The sequence below is a fragment of the Rhinoraja longicauda genome, chromosome 43 (assembly GCF_053455715.1).
Source record: "Rhinoraja longicauda isolate Sanriku21f chromosome 43, sRhiLon1.1, whole genome shotgun sequence".
In the NCBI taxonomy this organism is placed as follows: Eukaryota; Metazoa; Chordata; class Chondrichthyes; order Rajiformes; family Arhynchobatidae; genus Rhinoraja; species Rhinoraja longicauda.
In genome coordinates this window covers 7,306,289-7,329,701 of record NC_135995.1, presented here as the reverse complement: position 1 = coordinate 7,329,701, position 23,413 = coordinate 7,306,289, and the positions used below count along the sequence as shown (strand labels likewise).

Here is a 23,413-nt window from a genome sequence, read left to right as displayed (position 1 = left end):
CTACATTATAAACTCGATTATACATTATAAATTCGATTATACATGTATTGTTCTGTATTATCTCCCCACCCACAACCCCCCTCCCCCCCACCACCCAGTTAGAAAAAAGAGGATAAAGGAGAAGGAAGAAAAAAAGAAAAAAAAAGAAAGAAAGAAAGAAAGAAGGAAACCTGGAGACAAGAAGGAAACACTTCCGGCTAATTTCTTATTAAATTCTTTTTAAGGGTATCAAAACAACCCTGAAATTAAATATTTCCAATTCTTAATCCTAGTTTTAAAGTGAATGGGTTCCAAAGTTTCAAACAGAAATCATATCTATTTCTCAGATTATAAGTAGCTTTTTCTAATGGGATACAACTACGCATTTCTGCATACCATCTTTCAATTCTTATTTCCTTATGATCTTTCCAAGTGACCGCCACACATTTTTTTGCTATTGCTATTTTGAGAAATCTTTCCTGATATTTATCTAAAATTAATCTTTAATATTCCTTTAGTATCTGCCAATAAAAACAACATTGAATCCAATGGTATGGTCTTATTCATCAATTGTTCCAAAAGGTTTTTTAGGTCTTTCCAAAAAGGAGTTACCTTCGGACATGCCCATGTGGAGTGTAAAAAAAGTACCCACATCCTGGTTGCATCTAAAACAAATGTCAGGTAAATTTGGATTTAAATTGTTTAATTTTTTCGGAGTTAAATATAATTAACCAGCTGAGTTACTCCAGCACTTTGTGTACCTGTCCACGTTCTCCACAGAGATGTTCCTCGTTAATTAATATCTCTTCCCAATAACGTCGCCGGCCACAGCGGTCCGATTCTTAGTACAACAGCGCAGACCACAGTGGGAATGCTGTTACTGCAGGGACCGGTACAAAGTGCTGGAGTAACTCAGCGGGTCGGGCAGCATCTCTGTGGAGAACGTGGACAGGTACAAAGTGCTGGAGTAACTCAGCGGGTCAAGCAGCATCTGTGTGGAGAACGTGAACAGGTACAAAGTGCTGGAGTAACTCAGCGGGTCGGGCAGCATCTCTGTGGAGAACGTGTTCAGGTACAAAGTGCTGGAGTAACTCAGCGGGTCAGGCAGAATCTCTGGAGAGAAGGAATGGGTGACGTTTCGGGTCAAGACCCTTCTTCAGACTGACCTGCTGAGTTACTCTAGCATTTTGTGATACCTTCTCTTACAAAATCCTTAAGGGGTACTTACAAAATTTTCAAGGGGTTGGACAGGGTAGATGCAGGAAGATTGTTCCTGATATGGGGGAAGTCCAGAACAAGGGCCACACAGTTTAAGGATAAGGGGGAAGTCTTTTTGGACCGAGATGAGATTTTTTTTTCACACAGAGAGTGGTGAATCTGTGGAATTCTCTGCCACAGAAGGTAGTTGAGTCCAGTTCATTGGCTATATTTAAGAGGGAGTTAGATGTGACCCTTGTGGCTAAAGGGATCAGGGGGTATGGAGAGAAGGCAGGGATACTGAGTTGGATGATCAGCCATGATCATATTGAATGGCGGTGCGTACAGGCTCGAAGGGCCGAATGGCCTACTCCTGCACATATTTTCTACGTTTCTATGTTTCTATGTTTCGTCTACCTCCTCGGGCAGCTCGCTCCACACACACACTACCCTCTGAGCGAGAAGGTTGCCCCTCAGGTTCCTTTTAAAAAGTTGCCCTCTCGGGTTCCTATTTAAAATGGACGGGTCACGGTGGCGCGGCGGTAGAGTTGCTGCCTTACAGCGAAGGTAGCGCCGGAGACCCGGGTTCGATCCCGACTCCGGGTGCTATCTGTACGGAGTTTGTTCGTACGTTCTCTCCCCGTGACCTACGTGGGTCTTCTTTGGGGCGCTCCGGTTTCCACCCACACGTGCGTGGGTTTTCTCCGGGGCGCTCCGGTTTCCACCCACACGCGTGGGTTTTCTCTGGGGCGCTCCGGTTTCCACCCACACTTGCGTGGGTTTTCTCCGGGGCGCTCCGGTTTCCACCCACACTCCAAAGACCTGCGTGCGGTTAATTAGCTTGGTAAAATGCACAGAAATAGTTCCTCGTGGGTATACGAACGTACATTTTTTGTGAATGTAAACAATTGTCCCCAGTATGCGTGTAGGATAGTGGTCGACCGGGACCTGAGGGGCAACTTTCTCGCTCAGAGGGTGATGTGTGTGTGTGTGTGTGTGTGTGTGTGTGTGTGTGTGTGTGTGTGTGTGTGTGTGTGTGTGTGTGTGTGTGTGTGTGTGTGTGTGTGTGTGTGTGTGTGTGTGTGTGTGTGTGTGTGTGTGTCGAACGAGCTGCCCGAGGAGGTAGACGAGGCGGGTTCACGTGTAGGACGGGTGTAGAGGGACACGGGGGTGTACACACAAAATGCTGGAGCATTTCAGCGGGACAGGCAGCATCGCCGGAGAGAATGAATCACAGGGACACTGGCCAGACGCGGGCAGGTAGGACTAGTGTAGGTGTTGGCCGGTGTGGGCAAGTTGGGACGTGCTGCGTGACTCTGTGGCTGACGCCGTGTTTATAAGGAGGGGGGTGGGGGGGGGGGGGGGGGGAGGGAGTGACCGGTCGGTCGCGGTTCCAATCGTCTTTCATTAAACTACAGTCAGCTGAATCAGGAACCAGGAAACGCTGGCACGGAATGGCGCGGCTGCCGCCCCTGACCGCGCTCGCCCTCTTCCTCTTCCTCTTCCTCGTCGAATCCACGGGTGAGGGTCGCCGGCTCAGACCGACGCCGCGGTGGTTTATAGCACGGGGGTAGTCGCGGGTAGGGGGGGAAGGGGGGCAGAATTAAATCCAGCGCAGTCTACACACCGGCCGGGACAAGAGCGGACGTGCAGAGGAATGTCACCAGAGGGCACAGCTTCGGAATTAACTTACGATGAGCGTTTGTCGGCACAGTCGGCTCCCGCTGGAGTTAGGAATAATCCAAGATAGAATTCATAGATAGAGCTCTCAAGGATAGCGGAGTCAGGGGGTATGGGGAGAAGGCAGGAACGGGGTACTGATTGAGAATCATCAGCCATGATCACATTGAATGGCGGTGCGTACAGTCTCGAAGGGCCGAATGGCCTCCGCCTGCACCTATTTATCTTATCGAAACGTATAAGGTTATTAAGGGGTTGGACACGTTAGTGGCATGAAACATGTTCCCAATGTTGGGGGAGTCCAGAACATGGGGCCACACACAGTTTAAGAATAAGGGGTAGGCCATTTAGAACGGAGATGAGGAAAAACTTTTTCAGTCAGAGAGTTGTGAATCTGTGGAATTCTCTGCCACAGAGGGTAGTTGGGGCCAGTTCAGTCTCTATATTTAAGAGGGAGTTAGAAGTGGCCCTTGTGGCTAAAGGGATCAGGGGTTATGGAGAGAAGGCAGGTACAGGATACTGAGTTGAATGATCAGCCATGATCATATTGAATGGCAGTGCAGGCTCGAAGGGCCGAATGGCCTACCCCTTCGTCTATTGTCGTTAAATAATCGATAATAGACACGTTAGAGGCAGGAAACATGTTCCCAACGTTGGGGGAGTCCAGAACAAGGGGCCACAGTTTAAGAATAAGGTGTCGGCCATTCAGAACTGAGATGAGGAAAAACTTATTCAGTCAGAGAGTTGTGAATCTGTGGAATTCTCTGCCTCAGAAGGCAGTGGAGGCCGATTCTCTGGATGGATTCAAGAGAGAGCTAGATAGAGCTCTTAAGGATAGCGGAGTCAGGGGTATGGGGAGAAGGCAGGAACGGGGTGCTGATTGAGAATGATCAGCCATGATCACATTGAATGGCGGTGCGTACAGTCTCGAAGGGCCGAATGGCCTCCCCCTGCACCTATTTATCTTATCGAAACGTATAAGATTATTAAGGGGTTGGACACGTTAGAGGCAGGAAACATGTTCCCAATGTTGGGGGAGTTCAGAACCAGAGGCCTCAGTTTAAGAATAAGGGGTAAAACCATTTAGAACTAAGATGAGGATTTTTTTTTTCAGTCAGAGAGTTGTGAATCTGTGGAATTCTCTGCCTCAGAAGGCAGTGGAGGCCAATTCACTGGATGTTTTCAATAGACAATAATAATATTAATAATGCATTACATTTATATAGCGCTTTCCAAACACTCAAAGACGCTTTACAGGGATTACTAGAATATACAGAATAAAATAAATAGATAAATAAGTAAACGAACAGAAAAAGGAGACAGAAGGTGAGGTGACGGTCAGTGGTTGAAGGCAGTGCTGAACAGGTGAGACTTCAGTGATGTTTTGAATGTGGTGAGTGAGGAGGAGTCTCTGACGGTTTGGGGTAGTGAGTTCCAGAGGGTGGGAGCAGCGATGTAGAAAGCCCTGTCCCCCCAGGATCTGAGTTTGGTCCGGATGGGGGGGACAGGAGGTTGGCAGCAGCAGAGCGGAGGGTACAGGAGTAGGCCATTCGGCCCTCAGAAGGCAGTGAAGGCCAATTTACTGAATGCATTCAAGAGAGAGCTGGATAGAGCTCTTCAGGATAGCGGAGTCAGGGGGTACGGGGAGAAGGCAGGAACGGGGTACTGATTGAGATTGATTAGCCATGATCACATTGAATGGCGGTGCGTACAGTCTCGAAGGGCCGAATGGCCTCCTACTGCACCTATTGTCTATTGTCTATTGAATTCTAGGGTAGAATGGGGTTAGGAGGGAGATACAGATCGGCCGCGATGGAATGGCGGGGTAGCACTGATGGGAAGAATGGCCTAATTCTGCTCCTGTCACTCGTGGACATTTGTCCCCCTCTCCTGCTTTTCTCCTCGCTCTCATGCGCGTTTCTCGTCCTCAGGCGGGTCGCTGGGGTTTACGGTCGTGCCGGAACACAGCAACCTAAATGTCCGAGTCGGGAGTGACGCGATATTGACGGTGCGGCCGTCAGCTGCGATCGCCGGTGGGAGCTGGAGTTTCAAAGGGACAACGATCATCGCGTGGATCGGAACAGCCCCGTTGATCCACGTCGACTACAGCTCACGGGTGAACGTATCCTACACCACCGGGACGCTGGCGCTGGAGACGGTGACCGAGCAAGACAGCGGGGATTACATAGTGAGCGTCACTGAACAAGGCACCAACATTCAAGCCTCAGCGACCATCAAACTGCTCGCAATCGGTGAGTTTGACATAGATCTTGTTGAATCATTAACTCTCCGATCATTATTAGCCGTTTCGTTCATGCAGTGAATGTAATATATATTTCAATGGTGTCAGGTTAGGTCAGGGGGGAGTGCAGCGAGAGAGGACTTTCATATGAAGAAAGACTGGATAGACTCGGCTTGTACTCGCTGGAATTTAGAAGATTGAGGGGGGATCTTATACAAACTTACAAAATTCTTAAGGGGTTGGACAGGCTAGATGCAGGAAGATTGTTCCCGATGTTGGGGAAGTCCAGAACAAGGGGTCACAGTTTAAGGATAAGGGGGAAGTCTTTTAGGACCGAGATGAGAAAGTTTTCTTTCACACAGAGAGTGGTGAATCTGTGGAATTCTCTGCCACAGAGGGTAGTTGGGGCCAGTTCATTGGCTATATTTAAGAGGGAGTTAGATGTGGCCCTTGTGGCTAAAGGGATCAGGGGTTATGGTGAGAAGGCAGGTACAGGATACTGAGTTGGATGATCAACCATGATCATATTGAATGGCGGTGCAGGCTCGAAGTGCCGAATGGCCTACCCCTGCGTCTATTGTCGTTAGATAATAGATAATAGGGGTTGGACACGTTAGAGGCAGGAAACATTTTCCCAATGTTGGGGGTGTCCAGAACAAGGGGCCACAGTTTAAGAATAAGGTGTCGGCCATTTAGAACTGAGATGAGGATCATCTTCCACTCGGCCTTGCTCTGTCACAACCAATGAGATTCAAAACCGTAAAGGGCCAAAGGCAAATATAAATAAATCCCTCATATGATGTTATGGAGTTACTCAGGAACTAGGGTTGCCAACTGTCCCGTATTAGCCGGGACGTCCCGTATTTTGGGCTAAATTGGTTTGTCCCGTACGGGACCGCCCTTGTCCCGTATTAGTAGGGTTGCCAACTTCCTCACTCCAAAATACTCGCAGAGTAACGTGAGAGGAAAAACTTTTTCAGTCAGAGAGTTGTGAATCTGTGGAATTCTCTGCCTCAGAAGGCAGTGGAGGCCGATTCCCTGAATGCATTCAAGAGAGAGCTAGATAGAGCTCTTAAGGATAGCGGAGTCAGGGGGTATGGGGAGAAGGCAGGAACGGGGTACTGATTGAGAATGATCAGCCATGATCACATTGAATGGCGGTGCGTACAGGCTCGAAGGGCCGAATGGCCTCCTCCTGCACCTATTTATCTTATTGAAACGTATAAGATTATTAAGGGGTTGGACACGTTAGAGGCAGGAAACATGTTCCCAATGTTGGGGGAGTTCAGAACCAAAGGCCACAGTTTAAGAATAAGGGATAAAGCCATTTAGAACTAAGATGAGGATTTTTTTTTCAGTCAGAGAGTTGAGAATCTGTGGAATTCTCTGCCTCAGAAGGCAGTGGAGGCTAATTCACTGGATGTTTTCAATAGACAATAGGTGCAGGAGTAGGCCATTCGGCCCTCAGAATGCAGTGAAGGCCAATTCTCTGAATGCATTCAAGAGAGAGCTAGATAGAGCTCTTAAGGATAGCGGAGTCAGGGGGTATGGGGAGAAGGCAGGAACGGGGTACTGATTGAGAATGATCAGCTATGATCACATTGAAGGGCGGTACGTACAGGCTCGTAGGGCCGAATGGCCTCCTCCTGCACCTATTGTCTATTGTCTATTGTCTAATATTACGTGCTTCTAAACGCATGGAAGTGAACCCAGCAATCCTGAGTTTGACAGCAGGCAATAAGCAACGATACCTGGCGACAAGCCGACTGTCAACGAGGAATGTCGCTGCGGTTGATTTCTCTCTCTCTCTCTCTCTACACTAGTCCCACCTGCCCACACCGACCAACATGCGCCATCTACACTAGTCCCACCTGCCTACACCGACCAACATGCCCCATCTACACTAGTCCCACCCTGCCCACACCGACCAACATGCCCCATCTACAATAGTCCCACCTGCCCACACCGGCCAACATGCCCCATCTCCACTAGTCCCACCTGCCCACACCGACCAACATGCCCCATCTACACTAGTCCCACCTGCCGCGTTCGTTCCATATCCCTCCAAACCCGCCCTATCGATGCACCTGTCTAAAGGTTTATTGAACTGTTCCTGGCACGATTTAATTAATCACTACTTCCTACGCCAGGTACAATCGCAAACTCAACCTCATTCATTTTCCTTCCGGGTTTATTTGGAGCCGGCAGGGTTTAAAGTCCCTTGTTGTTATCTGTTTGTCAATGGAGTTGAATGACCAGACACACGCAGATGTTCCCTGCTCTGCTAGAGTACGCCCTGTCATTAGATCACGCAGCTATATTGGTATGTTATGTCCAATACTGGAGTAACTCAGCGGGTCGGGCAGCATCTCAGGAGAACGTGGACAGGTACAAAGTGCTGGAGTAACTCAGCTGGTCAGGCAGCATCTCTAGAGAACATGGAGAGGTACAAAGTGCTGGAGTAACTCAGCGGGTCAGGCAGCATCTCTAGAGAACATGGACAGGTACAAAGTGCTGGAGTACAAAGTGCTTCGAGCCAGCACCGCCATTCAATGTGATCGTGGCTGATCATTCTCAATCAGTACCCCGTTCCTGTCTTCTCCTCACACCCCCTGACTCCGCTATCCTTAAGAGCTCTATCTAGTTCTTTCTTGAATGCATTCAGAGACTTGGCCTCCACGGCCTTCTGAGGCAGAGAATTCCACAGATTTACAACTCTCTGACTGAAAAAGTTTTTCCTCATCTCAGTTCTAAATGGCCTACCCCTTATTCTTAAACTGTGGCCGCTGGTTCTGGACTCCCCCAACATTGGGAACATGTTTCCTGCCTCTAACGTGTCCAACCCCTTAATAATCTTATACGTTTCGATAAGATCCCCTCTCATCCTTCTAAATTCCAGTGTGTACAAGCCTAGTCGCTCCAGGCTTTCAACATATGACAGTCCCGCCATTCCGGGAATTATCCTCGTAAATCTACGCTGCACGCCCTCAATAGCAAGAATATCCTTCCTCAAATTTTGAGACCAAAACTGCACACAGTACTCCAGGTGCAGTCTCACTTGGGCCCTGTACAACTGCAGAAGGACCTCTTTGCTTCTACACTCAACTCCTCTTGTTATGAAGGCCAACATGCCATTGGCTTTCTTCACTGCCTGCTGTACCTGCATGCTTCCTTTCAGTGACTGATGCACTAGGACACCTAGATCTCGTTGTACGTCCCCTTTTCCTAACTTGACACCATTCAGATAATACTGTGCCTTCCTATTCTTACCACCAAAGTGGATAACCTCACACCTATCCATATTAATCTGCATCTGCCATGCGTCCGCCCACTCACACAACCTGTCCAAGTCACCCTGCAACCTCAAAGCATCTTCCTCACAGTTCACACTGCCACCCAGCTTTGTGTCATCTGCAAATTTGCTATTGGTACTTTTAATCCCTTCATCCAAGTCATTAATGTATATTGTAAATAGCTGCGGTCCCAGCACCGAGCCTTGCGGTACCCCACTAGTCACTGCCTGCCATTCTGAAAGGGACCCATTTATCCCCACTCTTTGCTTTCTGTCTGTCAACCAATTTTCTATCCATGTCAGTACCCTACCTCCAATACCATGTGCTCTAATTTTGCCCACTAGTCTCCTATGTGGAACCTTGTCGAAGATTCGATGGAAGGGACATTGGTTTGTGTGTGTGACGGTCTTGGCTGCGTCTACAATGCATTAAAAAATAGTTATTGGGGAGAAGCTGTTCCTGAATCCAGAGGTCACGGTTTTCAGGCTTTCCCGGAGGCTTTTCAGGCTGTACCTTCTGCCCGGAGGCAGGAGTGGAATGATAGAGTTGTCGAGGTGGTGGTGGGGGGGGGGGGGGGGGGGTCTCTAATGATGGCTGTGTTTTTGAGGCAGCGGCTCTTGTAGATCCCTTCGATGGTTGGGAGGTCAGTACCTCTGATAGACCATCGATGTTGGGGAGGTCATCTACTGTGATTGACCTTCGATGGTGGGGAGGCCAGTATCTGTGATGGACCTTCCATAGTTGGGGAGGTCAGTATCTGTGATGGACCTTTAATGGTGGGGTTGGTCATCTACTTTGATTGACCTTCGATGTTGAGATGGTCAGAAGGTGTGATGGACCTTCCAACGTTGGGGAGGTCAGTAACTGTGATGGACCTTTGAGGGTGGGGAGGTCGGTATCTGTGTAAGACCATCGACGGTGGGGAGGTCATCTACTGTGATGGACCTTTGATGGTGGTGAGGTCAGTAACTATGATGGAGATTCGATGGTCGGGGTGGTCAGTATCTGTAATGGACCTTCCAACGTTTGGGAGGTCAGTACCCGTGATAGACCTTCGATGGTGGGGTCACCTGCTGTGATGGAACTTTGATGGTGGGGTTGGTCAGTATCTGTGACGGACCTTCGAAGGTTGGGTTGGTTATCTACTGTGATGGACATTCGATGGTGGGGTTGGTCAGAAACTGTGATGGACATTCAATAGTGGAGTGGTAATTACCCGAGATGGACCTTCGATGGTGGATTGCTCATCTACTGTGATGGACCTTCCATAGTTGGGGAGGTCAGTATGTGTGATGGACCTTCCATGGTGAGATGGTCAGTACCTGTGATGGACCTTCGATGTTGGGGTTGGTCAGTACCTGTAATGGACCTTCAATAGTGAGATGGTCAGTGTCTATGGTGGACCATCGACGTTGGGGTGGTCTGTATCTGTGATGGAACTTCGATGGTGAGATGGTCAGTACCTGTGGTGGACCATCCAACGTTGGGGAGGTCAGTATCTGTGGTGGAAATTCCATGGTGAGATGGTCAGTACCTGTGATGGACCTTCGATGTTTGGGGAGGTCAGTATCTGTGATGGACATTCAACGTTGGGGAGGTCAGTATCTGTGATGGACATTCAACGTTGGGGATGTCAGTATCTGTGGTTGACCTTCGATGGTTGGGGAGGTCAGTACCTGTGATGGACCTTCGATGTTGGGGTTGGTCAGTACCTGTGATGGACCTTCAATAGTGAGGTGGTCAGTGTCTATGGTGGACCATCGACGTTGGGGAGGTCTGTATCTCTGATGGAACTTCGATGGTAAGATGGTCAGTACCTGTGGTGGACCATCCAACGTTGGGGAGGTCAGTATCTGTGGTGGAAATTCCATGGTGAGATGGTCAGTACCTGTGATGGACCTTCGATGTTTGGGGAGGTCAGTATCTGTGATGGACATTCAACGTTGGGGAGGTCAGTATCTGTGATGGACATTCAACGTTGGGGATGTCAGTATCTGTGGTTGACCTTCGATGGTTGGGGAGGTCAGTACCTGTGATGGACCTTCGATGTTGGGGTTGGTCAGTACCTGTGATGGACCTTCAATAGTGAGGTGGTCAGTGTCTATGGTGGACCATCGACGTTGGGGAGGTCTGTATCTCTGATGGAACTTCGATGGTAAGATGGTCAGTACCTGTGGTGGACCATCCAACGTTGGGGAGGTCAGTATCTGTGGTGGAACTTCCATGGTGAGGTGGTCAGTACCTGTGATGGACCTTCGATGGTTGAGGAGGTCAGTATCTGTGATGGACATTCAACGTTGGGGAGGTCAGTATCTGTGATGGACATTCAACGTTGGGGAGGTCAGTACCTGTGATGGACCTTTGATGGTTGGGGAGATCAGTACCTGTGATGGACCTTTGATGGTTGGGGAGGTCAGTATCTGTGATGGACATTCAATGGTTGAGTGGTAATTACCCGAGATGGACCTTTGATGGTGAGGTTGGTCAGTATCCGTGATGGACATTCGATGGTCGGGAGGTCTGTATCTGTGATTGACCTTCGATGGTTGGGGAGGTCAGTATCTGTGATGGACCATTGATGGTTGGGGAGGTCATCTACTGTGATGGACCTTCCAACGTTGAGGTTGGTCAGTAACTGTGATGGATCTTCGATGGTGGATTGGTCATCTACTGTGGTGGACCTTTGATGGTTCGGGAGGTCATTACCTTGGATGGACCTTTGATGTTGGGGTTGGTCAGTTCCTGTGATGGACCTTCAATAGTGATATGGTCAGTATCTGTGGTGGACCTTTGATGACGGGGAGATCAGTATCTGTGATGGACATTCAATGGTGGGGGTGGTCAGTATCTGTGGTGGACCTATGATGGTGGGGAGGTCAGTATCTGTGATGGACCTTTGATGGTGGCGGAGGTCAGTATCTGTGATGGACATTCCAACGTTGGGGAGGTCAGTATCTGTGATGGACATTCCAACGTAGGGGAGGTCAGTATCTGTGATGGACTTCCGATGGTGGGGAGGTCATCTACTGTGATGGACATTCGATGGTGAGATGGTCAGTACCTGCGGTGGACCATCCAACGTTGGGGAGGTCAGTACCTGTGGTGGACCATCCAACGTTGGGGAGGTCAGAACCTGTGATGGCGTCCACCATTTCCTGCTGGGCGTTGAGAAGAAGCTGTTCCTGAACAAGGACACCACGCTACTTCTGACACGTTCTCATTCCGCGCAAGGTCGCGTCTCTGTTTGCTGCTTTCCATGAATCCACCATCTCCTGGTGTATTTTGTTCCTTGCTCACCTGTGCACTAACCGACCTCCTGTGTCTCTAACAGAGCCTGTTTCCACACCCAATGTCACCGCCAACGCCAGAAGCCTCATCGAGTACAATGACACCATGGTTTTGGCCTGCCTCGCTACAGGCACCGACGTCTCTTACACCTGGATTGGAGATGGTAGCGTGATAGCCAACGACGGAAGGTCGGAACTCAGCGCGGGTAACACCACGCTCACCATCACCGGAGTGTTACGGTCGGACGGGCCGTTCGCTTGTCGGGCTTCCAACCCGGTTAGCACAAAGACAAGCGAGCCGTTCCATCTCAATGTATTCTGTAAGTGGCCGGGCCATCATTCCCCGCTTATTACCAGTCCTGCTGGGCGAGAGGGTTTAGGGGCGAGAGAGAGAGAGGTGGCGGTGACTCTGGGGAAACCTCATTTAACACAGAGACGTGTGAGGTGTAACATTTTGGGAAGTCCAACAAGCCCAGGACTTAAACAGTGAGAGGTCCTTCTGCAGTTGTTCAGGGCCCTAGCGAGACCGCACCTGGAGTACTGTGTGCAGATTTGGTCTCCTAGTTTGAGTCTAGGAGCAAGGAGGTCCTTCTGCAGTTGTACAGGGCCCTAGTGAGACCGCACCTGGAGTACTGTGTGCAGTTTTGGTCTCCTAGTTTGAGTCTAGGAGCAAGGATGTACTTCTGCAGTTGTACAGGGCCGTAGTGAGACCGCACCTGGAGTACTGTGTGTAGTTTTGGTCTCCTAGTTTGAGTCGCGGAGCAAGGAGGTCCTTCTGCAGTTGTACAGGGCCCTAATGAGACCGCACCTGGAGTACTGTGTGCAGTTTTGGTCTCCTAGTTTGAGTCTAGGAGCAAGGATGTACTTCTGCAGTTGTACAGGGCCCTAGTGAGACCGCACCTGGAGTACTGTGTGTAGTTTTGGTCTCCTAGTTTGAATCTCGGAGCAAGGAGGTCCTTCTGCAGTTGTACAGGGCCCTAGTGAGACCACACATGGAGTACTGTGTGCAATTTAAGGCCCCCAATTTGAGGAAGGACATTCTTGCTATTGAGGGCGTGCAGCGTAGGTTCACCAGGTTAATTCCCGGAATGGCGGGATTGTCGTATGTTGAAAGACTGGGGCGTCTAGCCTTGTATACACTGGAATTTAGATTGATGAGAGGGGATCTTATCGAAACGTATAAGATTATTAAGGGGTTGGACACGTTAGAGGCAGGAAACATGTTCCCAATGTTGGGGGAGTCCAGAACAATTGGCCACAGTTTAAGAATAAGGGGTAGGCCATTTAGAACGGAGATGAGGAAAAACTTTTTCAGTCAGAGAGTTGTGAATCTGTGGAATTCTCTGCCTCAGAAGGCAGTGGGGGCCAATTCTCTGAATGCATTCAAGAGAGAGCTAGATCGGGAGACGCACAGAGTCTCTTGTCCAGAGTAGGGGAATCGAGGACCAGAGGACATGGGTTTTCGGTGAAGGGAAAAAGATTTAATATGAATCTGAGAGGTAACTTTTCCACACAGAGGGTGGTGGGTGTATGGAACGAGCTGCCGGAGGAGGTAGTTGTGGCAGGGACTATCCCAACGTTTAAGAAACAGTTGGACAGTTACATGGATAGGACAGGGTTGGAGAGACATGGGCCAAATGCAAGTAGGTGGGACTAGTGTAGATGGGGCATGTTGGTCGGTGTGGGCAGATGGGACTAGTGTAGATGGGGCATGTTGGCCGGTGTGGGCAGGTGGGACTTGTGTAGATGGGGCATGTTGGTCGGTGTGGGCAGGTGGGACTAGTGTAGATGGGGCATGTTGGTCGGTGTGGGCAGGTGGGACTAATGTAGATGGGGCATGTTGGTCGGTGTGGGCAGGTGGGACTAGTGTAGTTGGGGCAAGTTGGCCGGTGTGGGCAGGTGGGACTAGTGTAGATGGGGCATGTTGGCCGGTGTGGGCAAGGTGGGACTAGTGTAGATGGGGCATGTTGGCCGGTGTGGGCAGGTGGGACTAGTGTAGATGGGGCATGTTGGTCGGTGTGGGCAGGTGGGACTAGTGTAGATGGGGCATGTTGGTCGGTGTGGGCAGGTGGGACTAGTGTAGTTGGGGCAATTTGGCCGGTGTGGGCAGGTGGGATTAGTGTAAATGGGGCATGTTGGTCGGTGTGGGCAGGTGGGACTAGTGTAGATGGGGCATGTTAGCCGGTGCGATTAAAGGTGGGACTATTGTAGATGGGGCATGTTAGCTGGTGTGGGCAAGTTGGGCCGACGGGCCTGTTTCCACTCTGTGACTAAGTGTGGGAAGGAACTGCAGAAACTGGTTTACACCGAAGGGAGACACAGAAATGCTGGAGGAACTCAGTGGAACTGGCATCATCTCATGAGAGAAGGAATAGATGTGGAGAGGATGTTTCCACTAGTGGGAGAGTCTAGGACCAGAGGGCACCGCCTCAGAAGTAAAGGACGTTCCTTTAGGAGGGAAATGAGGAGGAATTTCTTTAGTCAGAGGGTGGCGAATCTGTGGGATTCTTTGCCACAGAAGGCTGTGGGGGCAACAAGTCAGTGGATGTTTTTAAAGCAGAGATTGTTGATCAGTGAGGTGTCAGGGGTTACGGGGAGAGGGCAGGAGAACGGGGTTGGGAGGGAGAGATAGATCAGCCATGTTTGGGTGGAGGAATGGACTCGATGGGCCGAATGGCCCAATTCTGCTCCTATCGCCCTTGAGTTTATCATTGGGCAACTGGTAGTCACACCGATAGCAACCAATGCATTACCTCCTGAGCAGGGCTTGTAATAACCTTCACCTGACCTGTTTCTGGTCAACTGGCTACTAAGCTAAATCATGTTTTTTCCTTCGAATTAAACCTTTGCTTCCTGCTGCAGATCCAACGAATTACAAATATGCGCGCCAAAAAACCTGACAAAGTTCAACGCAATCTACTGAGTTCCACCTTTGCAAATAATAAGTTTGGATGCTTTCGAATGTGAAAATTGCCATGGACATATCTGAGGTAGCACAGAAACATGGCAAATAGGTGCAGGAGGAGGCCAGTCGTCCCTTCGAGACAACACCGCCATTCAATACGATCATGGCTGATCATCCACAATCAGTACCCCGTCCTGCCTTCTCCCCATATCCCCTGACTCCGCTGTCCTTACGTGCTCTATCTAGCTCTCTCTTGAATGCATTCAGAGAATTGGCCTCCACTGCCTTCTGTGGCAGAGAATCCCACAGTTTCACAACTCTCTGGGTGGAAATGTTTTTCCTCATCTCAGTCCACCATGACCGAGCCCTTATTCCGAAACTGTGTGTCACCCCTGGTTCTGGACTCCCCCAACATTGGGAACATGTTTCCTGCCTCTAACATGTCCAACCCCTTAATAATCTTATACGTTTCAATAAGATCCCCTCTCATCATTCTAAATTCCACTGAACACAAGCCCAATCGATCCATTCTTTCATCATATTTTCAGAGAGGGGATCTTCGAGAAACATGTAAAATTCTTAAGGGATTGGACATGCTAGATGCAGGAAACATGTTCCCAATGTTGGGGGAGTCCAGAACCAGGGGCCACACACACACGCAGTTTGAGAATAAGGGGTCGGCCATTTAGGACTGAGATGAGGAAAAACCTTTCAACCCAGAGAGTTGTGAATCTGTGGGAGTTCTCTGCCGCAGAAGGCAGTGGAGGCTAATTCTCACTGGATGTCTTCCAGAGAGAGTTAGATTTTGCTCTTGGGGCTAATGGAATGGGGGGGATATGGGGGAGAAGGCATGAACGGGGTTACTGATTATGGACAGTTTTGGTCTCCTAATCTGAGGAAAGACATTCTAGCCTTAGAGGGAGTACAGAGAAGGTTCACCAGATTGATCCCTGGGATGGCAGGACTTTCATATGAAGAAAGACTGGATAGACTCGGTTTGTACTCGCTGGAATTTAGAAGACTGAGGGGGGATCTTATAGAAACATATAAATTTCTTAAGGGGTTGGAGAGGCTAGATGCGGGAAGATTGTTCCCGATGTTGGGGAAGACCAGAACCAGGGGTTACAGCTCAAGGATAAGGGGGAAGTCTTTTAGGACCGAGATGAGAAAACATTTCTTCACACAGAGAGTGGTGAGTCTGTGGAATTCTCTGCCACAGAAGGTAGTTGAGGCCAGTTCATTGTCTATATTTAAGAGGGAGTTAGATGTGGCCCTTGTGGCTAAAGGGATCAGGGGGTATGGAGAGAAGGCAGGTACGGGATACTGAGTTGGATGATCAGCCATGATCGTATTGAATGGCGGTGCGTACAGGCTCGTATGGCCTCTTCCTGCACCTGTTGTCTGTGTTTCTATGTTTGCTGTTGGGTGTGTTATTTTCCTATGTACTGTGCTAAGGTTCTGCATGTTGCCCTGGAGCATTGGTGTGCGCTTGCTACGGTGATGGGCACCTCTCCCTCCTCTCTCTCTCCCCTCCCTTCTCCACACGCATTAATTCCAACCCTTTGTGTTTTTTTTGTTTCTTCTCTCTCTTTGTGCGTTTGTCGCAGACGGTCCGGACCTCCCGATTATCATTCCTGATCCCAACGTCCCCCTTTACAATTCCGGGACCGAAGTCACATTGACCTGTTCTGCGGAGTCTGAACCATTTGCTCAGTTGGAATGGTTCCTCCAGGGTGACTTGGTTCAGAGTGGAGACCAACTCACCTTTCCCAAAGTCTCTGCTGATGACAGTGGGAGTTATTTATGTTTGGCCTTTAACACTGTCACTGGAAGGTTCCGCACCTCGTCAATACAAATCAATGTTCAGGGTACGTACCACTTTCTTTATTTTGCTTGTCGCTGAGTGTGCAAAGGTCTTGGTTTTTGGCCCTTGGCGCTTGGCCCTCCAAATGGATTTTAAACACTCTTCAGAGAGTCTTCAGTGACAGACTCCTTCACCCCAAGAGCGTGAAGGAGAGATATAGGGGGTCCTTCCTTCCCGCTGCTGTGAGACTGCACAACCAGCACTGCCCCCGGCAGACGAGTCAACAGTAATAGTTATAGACAATGGACAATAGGACTTATATTTGCTATGTTTTCCATGACCTACACAGTGAATGGTCGGCCTCTGGGGAATGTTGTAGATCAGAGGGATCTGGGAGTGCAGGTGCATGGTTCCATGAAGGTCGAATCAATAGACAATAGACAATAGGTGCAAGAGTAGGCCATTCGGCCCTTCGAGCCTGCACCGCCATTCAATATGATCATGGCTGATCATCCAACTCAGTATCCTGTACCTGCCTTCTCTCCATATCCCTTGATCCATCTAGCCTGTCCAACCCCTTAAGAATTTTGTAAGATTCTATAAGATCCCCCCTCAATCTTCTAAATTCCAGCGAGTACAAGGCGAGTCTATCCAATCTTTCTTCATATGTAAGTCCTGCCATCCCAGGGATTCAATCTGGTGTACATTCTCTGTACTCCCTCTATGGCAAGAATGTCTTTCCTCAGATTAGTAAACCAAAACTGTACGCAATACTCCAGGTGAAGACTGATGAGAATTTATCCTTCTCTTTACTTTTATTTATAATTAATGTCTCTTGCTATCCACTTTGCTGCTGTAACACTGTAAATTTCCCCGGTGTGGGACTTATAAAAGAATATATATAAATATATATAAACTGGAGTATGGACTTAAGCAAGAAGGTCTTCTCGGATAAGAAGAGCTGCCTTAAATGGTGAACGTTGTTTAATTGATCTAAGCGGTAAGAATTGATCAAATACATCAATCAATTATCGCGATTTTTCATATTGTACAAGAATGATATTGGTTACGCAAATCTACCTCAAGCTTTCGTCGTTGTTGTTGATCACACAAGTATTTGTTAGCTGTAGCTAAAATGGTCCAATATTTTACCCGCAGATAGCGAAGAAGGCTTTTGGTGTGTTGGCCTTCATCAGTCAGGGAATTGAGCGTAGAAGTTAGCAAGGGTAGGCCGTCAGTCTTGAGAAGGGTCTCGATCCGAAAAGTCATCCATTCCTTCTCTCCAGAGATGCTGCCTGACCTGCTGAGTTACTCCAGCATTTTGTGAATAAATACCGTTTAAAACTGAGGTGAGAAAAAAACATTTTCACACCCAGAGAGTTGTAAATTTGTGGAATTCTCTGCCACAGAGGGCAGTGGAGGGCGATTCACTGGATGGGTTTAAAAGAGAGTTAGGTAGAGCTCTCGGGGCTAGCGGAATCAACGGATATGGGGAGAAGGCAGGCACGGGTTATTGATTGTGGATGATCAGCCGTGATCACAATGAATGGCAGTGCAGGCTCGAAGGGCCGAATGGCCTCCTCCTGCACCTATTTTCTATGTTTTCAAACAAACGAACGAGAGTTTTAGTGTGTAGGTGTTCGAATGCAGGACAGGTTTGGGCCCAACGGGTCCACTTGGTCTAGCGTTCTAACTCTCCCTTGAAAACATCCAGTGAATAGGCCCCCACTGCCTTCTGTGGCAGGGAATTCCACAGATTCACAACTGTCTGCGTGAAAACGTTCTTCCTCATCTCAGTCTTAAATGGCCTACCACTTGTCCTTAAACTGTGTGTGACCACTGGTTCTGGACTCCTATTGCATCAGTCACTGAAAGGAAGCATGCAGGTCCAGCAGGCAGTGAAGAAAGCCAGTGGAATGTTGGCCTTCATAACAAGAGGAGTTGAGTATAGGAGCAAAGATGTCCTTCTGCAGTTGTACATGCCCCTAGTGAGACCGCACCTGGAGTACTGTGTGCAGTTTTGGTCTGCAAATACGAGGAAGGATATTCTTGCTATTGAGGGCGTGCAGCGTAGGTTCACCGGGTTAATTCCCGGAATGGCGGGATTGTCATATGTTGAAAGATTGGAGCGACTAGAATTTAGAAGGATGAGAGGAGATCTTATCGAAACATATAGGTTTATTAACGGGTTGGACACGTTAGAGGCAGGAAACATGTTCCCAATGTTGTGGGGGTCCAGAAACATTGGCCACAGTTTACGAATAAGGGGTTGCCCATTTAGAACGGAGATGAGGAAAAACGCTTTCAGTCAGAGAGTTGTGAATCTGTGGAATTCTCTGCCTCAGAAGGCAGTGGAGGCCAATTCTCGGAATGAATTAAAGAGAGAGCTAAATAGATCTCTTAAGGATAGCGGAGTCAGCGGGTATGGGGAGAAGGCAGGAACGGGGTACTGATTGGGAATGATCATCCAATAGACAATAGGTGCAGGAGGAGAGCATTCGGCCCTTCGAGACAGCACCGCCATTCAATGTGATCATGGCTGATCATTCTCAATCAGTACCCCGTTCCTGCCTTCTCCCCATACCCCCTGACTCCGCTATCCTTAAGAGCTCTATGTAGTTAAGCCATTATCACATTGAATGGTGGTGCTGGCTCGAAGGGCCGAATGGCCTACTCCTGCACCTATTGCCTATTGATTCCATAACAGAAGGGACATTTTTCCTGCATCTCGTCTTCCAATCCCCTATGAATTTTATATGTCAGGATAAAATCACGACTCATCCTGCTAAATTCCAGTGAATACAAGCCCAGTCGACCCATTCTTTCCTGATATGTCAGTCCCGCCATCTCGCGGATTAATGTTGGTGGTTCCAATTTTGTTTCTGTTTTTGCAGTAGCGTCCACCGCTCTTCCGGAGACCAAGTTTTGTCTCTGTCCTGGAGCCATCGCTGCGATCGTTGTTGGGCTCTTTGCCGCCTGTTTGATCAGCGGGGGTTGCGGTTGGCTGATCGCCAGGAAGACAAGCGGGTAAATGCGTTTGCCGACGAATTTCGCTTCCACCTTTGACATCGGCACATGGCGATTTTCCAAAACTGACCTTGAAGTCCGAGGGACATTCGAGCGGGTAAAGGCGTTTGGGGAGCCGTCTTTGTGAACAGCATCCATGGTCGAAGAAATGCTATATCTAAAGCAGAGTAGGGCGCGTTAAACCGGTAACATAGACATAGAAAACATAGAAAACATAGAAAACATGTGCAGGAGGAGACCATTCGACCCTTCGAGCCTGTACGCACCGCCATTCAGTGTGATCATGGCTCACCGTCCACAATCAATAACCCGTGCCTGCCTTCTCCCCATGTCCCTTGATTCCACTAGTCCCTCTGGCTCTATCTAACTCTCTCTTAAATCCACCCAGTGATTTGGCCTCCACTGCCCTCTGTGGCAGAGAATCCCACACATTCACAACTCTCTGACTGAAAAGGTTTTTTTCTCCCCTCAGTTTTAAATGGCCTCCCCTTTATTCTATGACTGTGTGGCCCCTGGTTCTGGACTCGCCCAACATTGGGAACATGTTTCCTGCCTCTAACGTGTCCAACCCCTTAATAATCTTATACGTTTCGATAAGAACTCCTCTCATCCTAATTTCCAGTGTATACAAGCCTAGTCGCCCCAGTCTTTCAACATATGACAGTCCCGCCATTCCGGGAATTAAAACTAGTAAACCTACGATGCGCGCACTCAACATTCGAGCGGGTAAAGGCGTTTGGGGAGCCATCTTTGTAAACAGCATCCATGGTCGAAGAAATGCTATTTATAAAGCAGTGTAGGGCGCGTTACACCGGTAACATAGACATAGACATAGAAAACCTAGAAAACAGGTGCAGGAGGAGGCCATTCGGCCCTTTAAGTTGAAGGTGAAGGGGAAAAGATGTATTGAGGCGAATAGATCGGGTAGACGCACAGAGTCTCTTGCCCAGAGTAGGGGAATCGAGGACCAGAGGACCGTGGTTTAAGGTGAAGGGGATAAGATTTATTAGGAATCTGAGGGGTAACTTTCCCACACTGAGGGTGGTGGGTGTATGGAACGAGCTGCCGGGAGAGGTAGTTGAGGCAGGGACTATCCCAACGTTTAAGAAACAGTCGGACAGGTACACGGATAGGACAGGTTTGGGGAATATAGACCAATCGCAGGCAAGTGGGACTAGTATAGGTGGCTGGTGTGGACAAGTTGGGCCGAAGGGCCAGTTTCCGGGCTGTGTTACTCTATGACTCTATGTAACCGCACGGCCAAAGCATGGTTTTTATTCCGCTCGTCATCGTCATGATCGTTGGTTACACGATAGAGTAGGATATTGGGGGGAAGAACTGGGAGACATGTTCATGGTTTAAATTGGCCACCAATGGATTCCTCAGAGTTCGATCCTGACCGCGGGTGCTGTCTGTAGGGAGTTTGTACGTTCCCTCCCCGTGACCTCGCGTGGGTTTTTCACCGAGATCTTCAGTTTCCTCCCATGCTCCAAAAACCGTGCTCAATTGGTATGGTATATAATCGTAAATTGTCCCTAGTGTGAGAGAGAGAGAGATAGCGTGTGTGTGTGTGTGTGTGTGTGTGTGTGTGTGTGTGTGTGTGCGCGCGTGTGTGTGTGTGTGTGCGCGTGTGTGCGCGCGTGTGTATGTGCGTGCGCGTGCGTGTGTGTGTGCGCGCGTGTGTGTGTGTGCGCGCGTGTGTGTGGGCGCGTGTGTGTGAGTGTGTGTGTGTGTGTGTGTGTGCGCGCGCGCGTGTGTGCGTGTGCGCGATCGCTGGTCACTGTAGACTCGGTGGGGAAGGGATTGTGTTTCCGCGCTGTGTGTCTCTAAACTAAACTAGTGTGTGTGAACGGGCGATCGCTGGTCGGCGCGGACGGACTCGGTGGGCCGAAGGGCTTTTTTTCCCGCGCTGTATCTCTTCCACTAAACGAAACTATAATTGACATTGTGTATATTTATGTAGACCGAAAGCCACATCCGGGAAGAAATACAACGCGAACGGGAGTTCCGAAGGGAGAAGGTAAGTGAATTCTGAGTGAGACCCAGAATTAAAGGACGTTCCTTTAGGAAGGAGATAGACAATAGACAATAGGTGCAGGAGGAGGCCATTCGGCCCTTCGAGCCTGTACGCACCGCCATTCAATGTGATCATGGATAATCAATCTCAATCTGTACCCGTTCCTGCCTTCTCCCCATACCCCCTGACTCCGCTATCCTTAAGAGCTCTATCAAGCTCTCCCTTGAATGCATTCAGAGAATTGGCTCCACTGCCTTCTGAGGCAGAGAATTCCACAGATTTACAACTCTCTGACTTAAAAAGTTTTTCCTCATCTCCGTTCTAAACGGCCAAGCCCTTATTCTTAAACTGTGGCCCCTTGTTCTGGACTCCCCCAACATTGGGAACATGTTTCCTGCCTCTAACGTGTCCAACCCCTTAATAATCTGATACGTTTCGATAAGATCCCCCTCTCATCCTTCTAAATTCCAGTGTATACAAGCCTAGTCGCTCCAGTCTTTCAACATATGACAGTCCCGCCATCCCGGGGATTACCCGAGTAAACCTACGCTGCACGCCCTCAATAGCAAGAATATCCTTCCTGAAATTTGGAGACCAAAACTGCACACAGTACCCCGGGTGCAGTCTCACTAGGGCCCTGTACAACTGCAGTAGGACATATTCACAGGATAATGGGATCATACGTACGGGGGAGGAATTGCATATATTCGATAGCCAGTACAAAGGAAACGGCCGAATATTCCTCATTCGCGCTGGACAAATGATTGCTGTGCTCTTGACTTCGTGACTGAAGGCGTCGTGTTTCGCAGATACATTGGCTGCAAATGCCGGGAATGGATCGGCGGCCTATGAAAATATCCAGGATATTCAACAGGTTGGAACCTGGGGGTGAGGGGTGGGGGTGAGGGGGGGGGGGGAGGAAGGGAGGGGGGGGAGGGGGAGGGGGGGAGGGGGGGAGGATGAGGGGGGAGAACCGTGGGCAACCATGAATGCCCAACTGCAGGTGGGTTGACAGGAAGCTTCACCTGGTCATTGTGTGTTGCTTCCGGGCTTTAGTTGCAACTAGACTAAGTGAACCCATTGGGCCCAAACCTCTCCTGCATTTGTGCAGCACCCTCTCCTCCCCCTCCCCTCTAATCCCTCCCTCCCTCCCCTCCCACCCTCCCCTCCCTCCCTCCCTCCCTCCCTCCCTCCTCCCCCTCCCCCCTCCTCTCCCTCCCTCCCTCCCTCCCTCCCTCCCTCCCTCCCTCCCTCCCTCCCTCCCTCCCTCCCTCCCTCCCTCCCTCCCTCCCTCCTCCCTCCCTCCCTCCCTCCTCCCTCCCTCCCCTCCCTCCCTCCCTCCCCTCCCTCCTCCCCCTCCCTCCCCTCCTCCTCCCTCCCTCCCTCCCTCCCTCCCTCCCTCCCTCACCTCCCTCCCCTCCCTCCCTCCCTCCCTCCCTCCCTCCCTCCTCCCTCCCTCCCTCCCTCCCTCCCTCCCTCCCTCCCTCCCTCCCTCCCTCCCTCCCTCCCTCCCTCCCTCCCTCCCTCCCTCCCTCCTCCCTCCCTCCCTCCCTCCCTCCCTCCCTCCCTCCCTCCCTCCTCCTCCGTCCCTCCCTCCCTCCCTCCCTCCCCTCCCTCCCTCCCTCCCTCCCTCACCTCCCTCCTCCCTCCCTCCCTCCCTCCCCCCTCCCCCCCCTCCTCCCCCTTCACCACTCCCCATCCCACCTTACCCCCCTCCCTCGCTAGGAGATAGATTTAAACTTTAAAATGTGAAAGACTTTACAAAACATAACACCGATATCAATGAAACTTCTTCCATTAGCATGGTGAGTGAAGTGGGCTAAAATTGTCGCGCTGTCGTGTACCGTTTTGGCTGTAGTTCAGGAACAAACAAACAAACAAACAAACAAACAAACGAGCGTTTTTGTTATATGGAAGGCAGGTTGGATAAGCTGGGCAAGTTATCAATATCAAAGTTAATTCAAATCTACTTTCTGTTTCCA

At 49.7% G+C, this 23,413-nt stretch overlaps 1 protein-coding gene across 1 annotated transcript; it reads left to right on the top strand.

Moving 5' to 3' along the window:
- The first annotated feature begins 2,609 nt into the window (after positions 1 to 2,609).
- On the top strand, positions 2,610 to 22,283 carry LOC144612208 (cell adhesion molecule CEACAM6-like). The gene is made up of 7 exons (XM_078431765.1): positions 2,610 to 2,697; positions 4,788 to 5,108; positions 11,723 to 11,998; positions 16,191 to 16,451; positions 19,282 to 19,414; positions 21,378 to 21,434; positions 22,241 to 22,283. Exons 1-7 carry the CDS (start codon positions 2,631 to 2,633, stop codon positions 22,281 to 22,283), a joined length of 1,158 nt encoding a protein of 385 aa, XP_078287891.1. The 5' UTR covers positions 2,610 to 2,630.
- Positions 22,284 to 23,413: the final 1,130 nt, after the last annotated feature.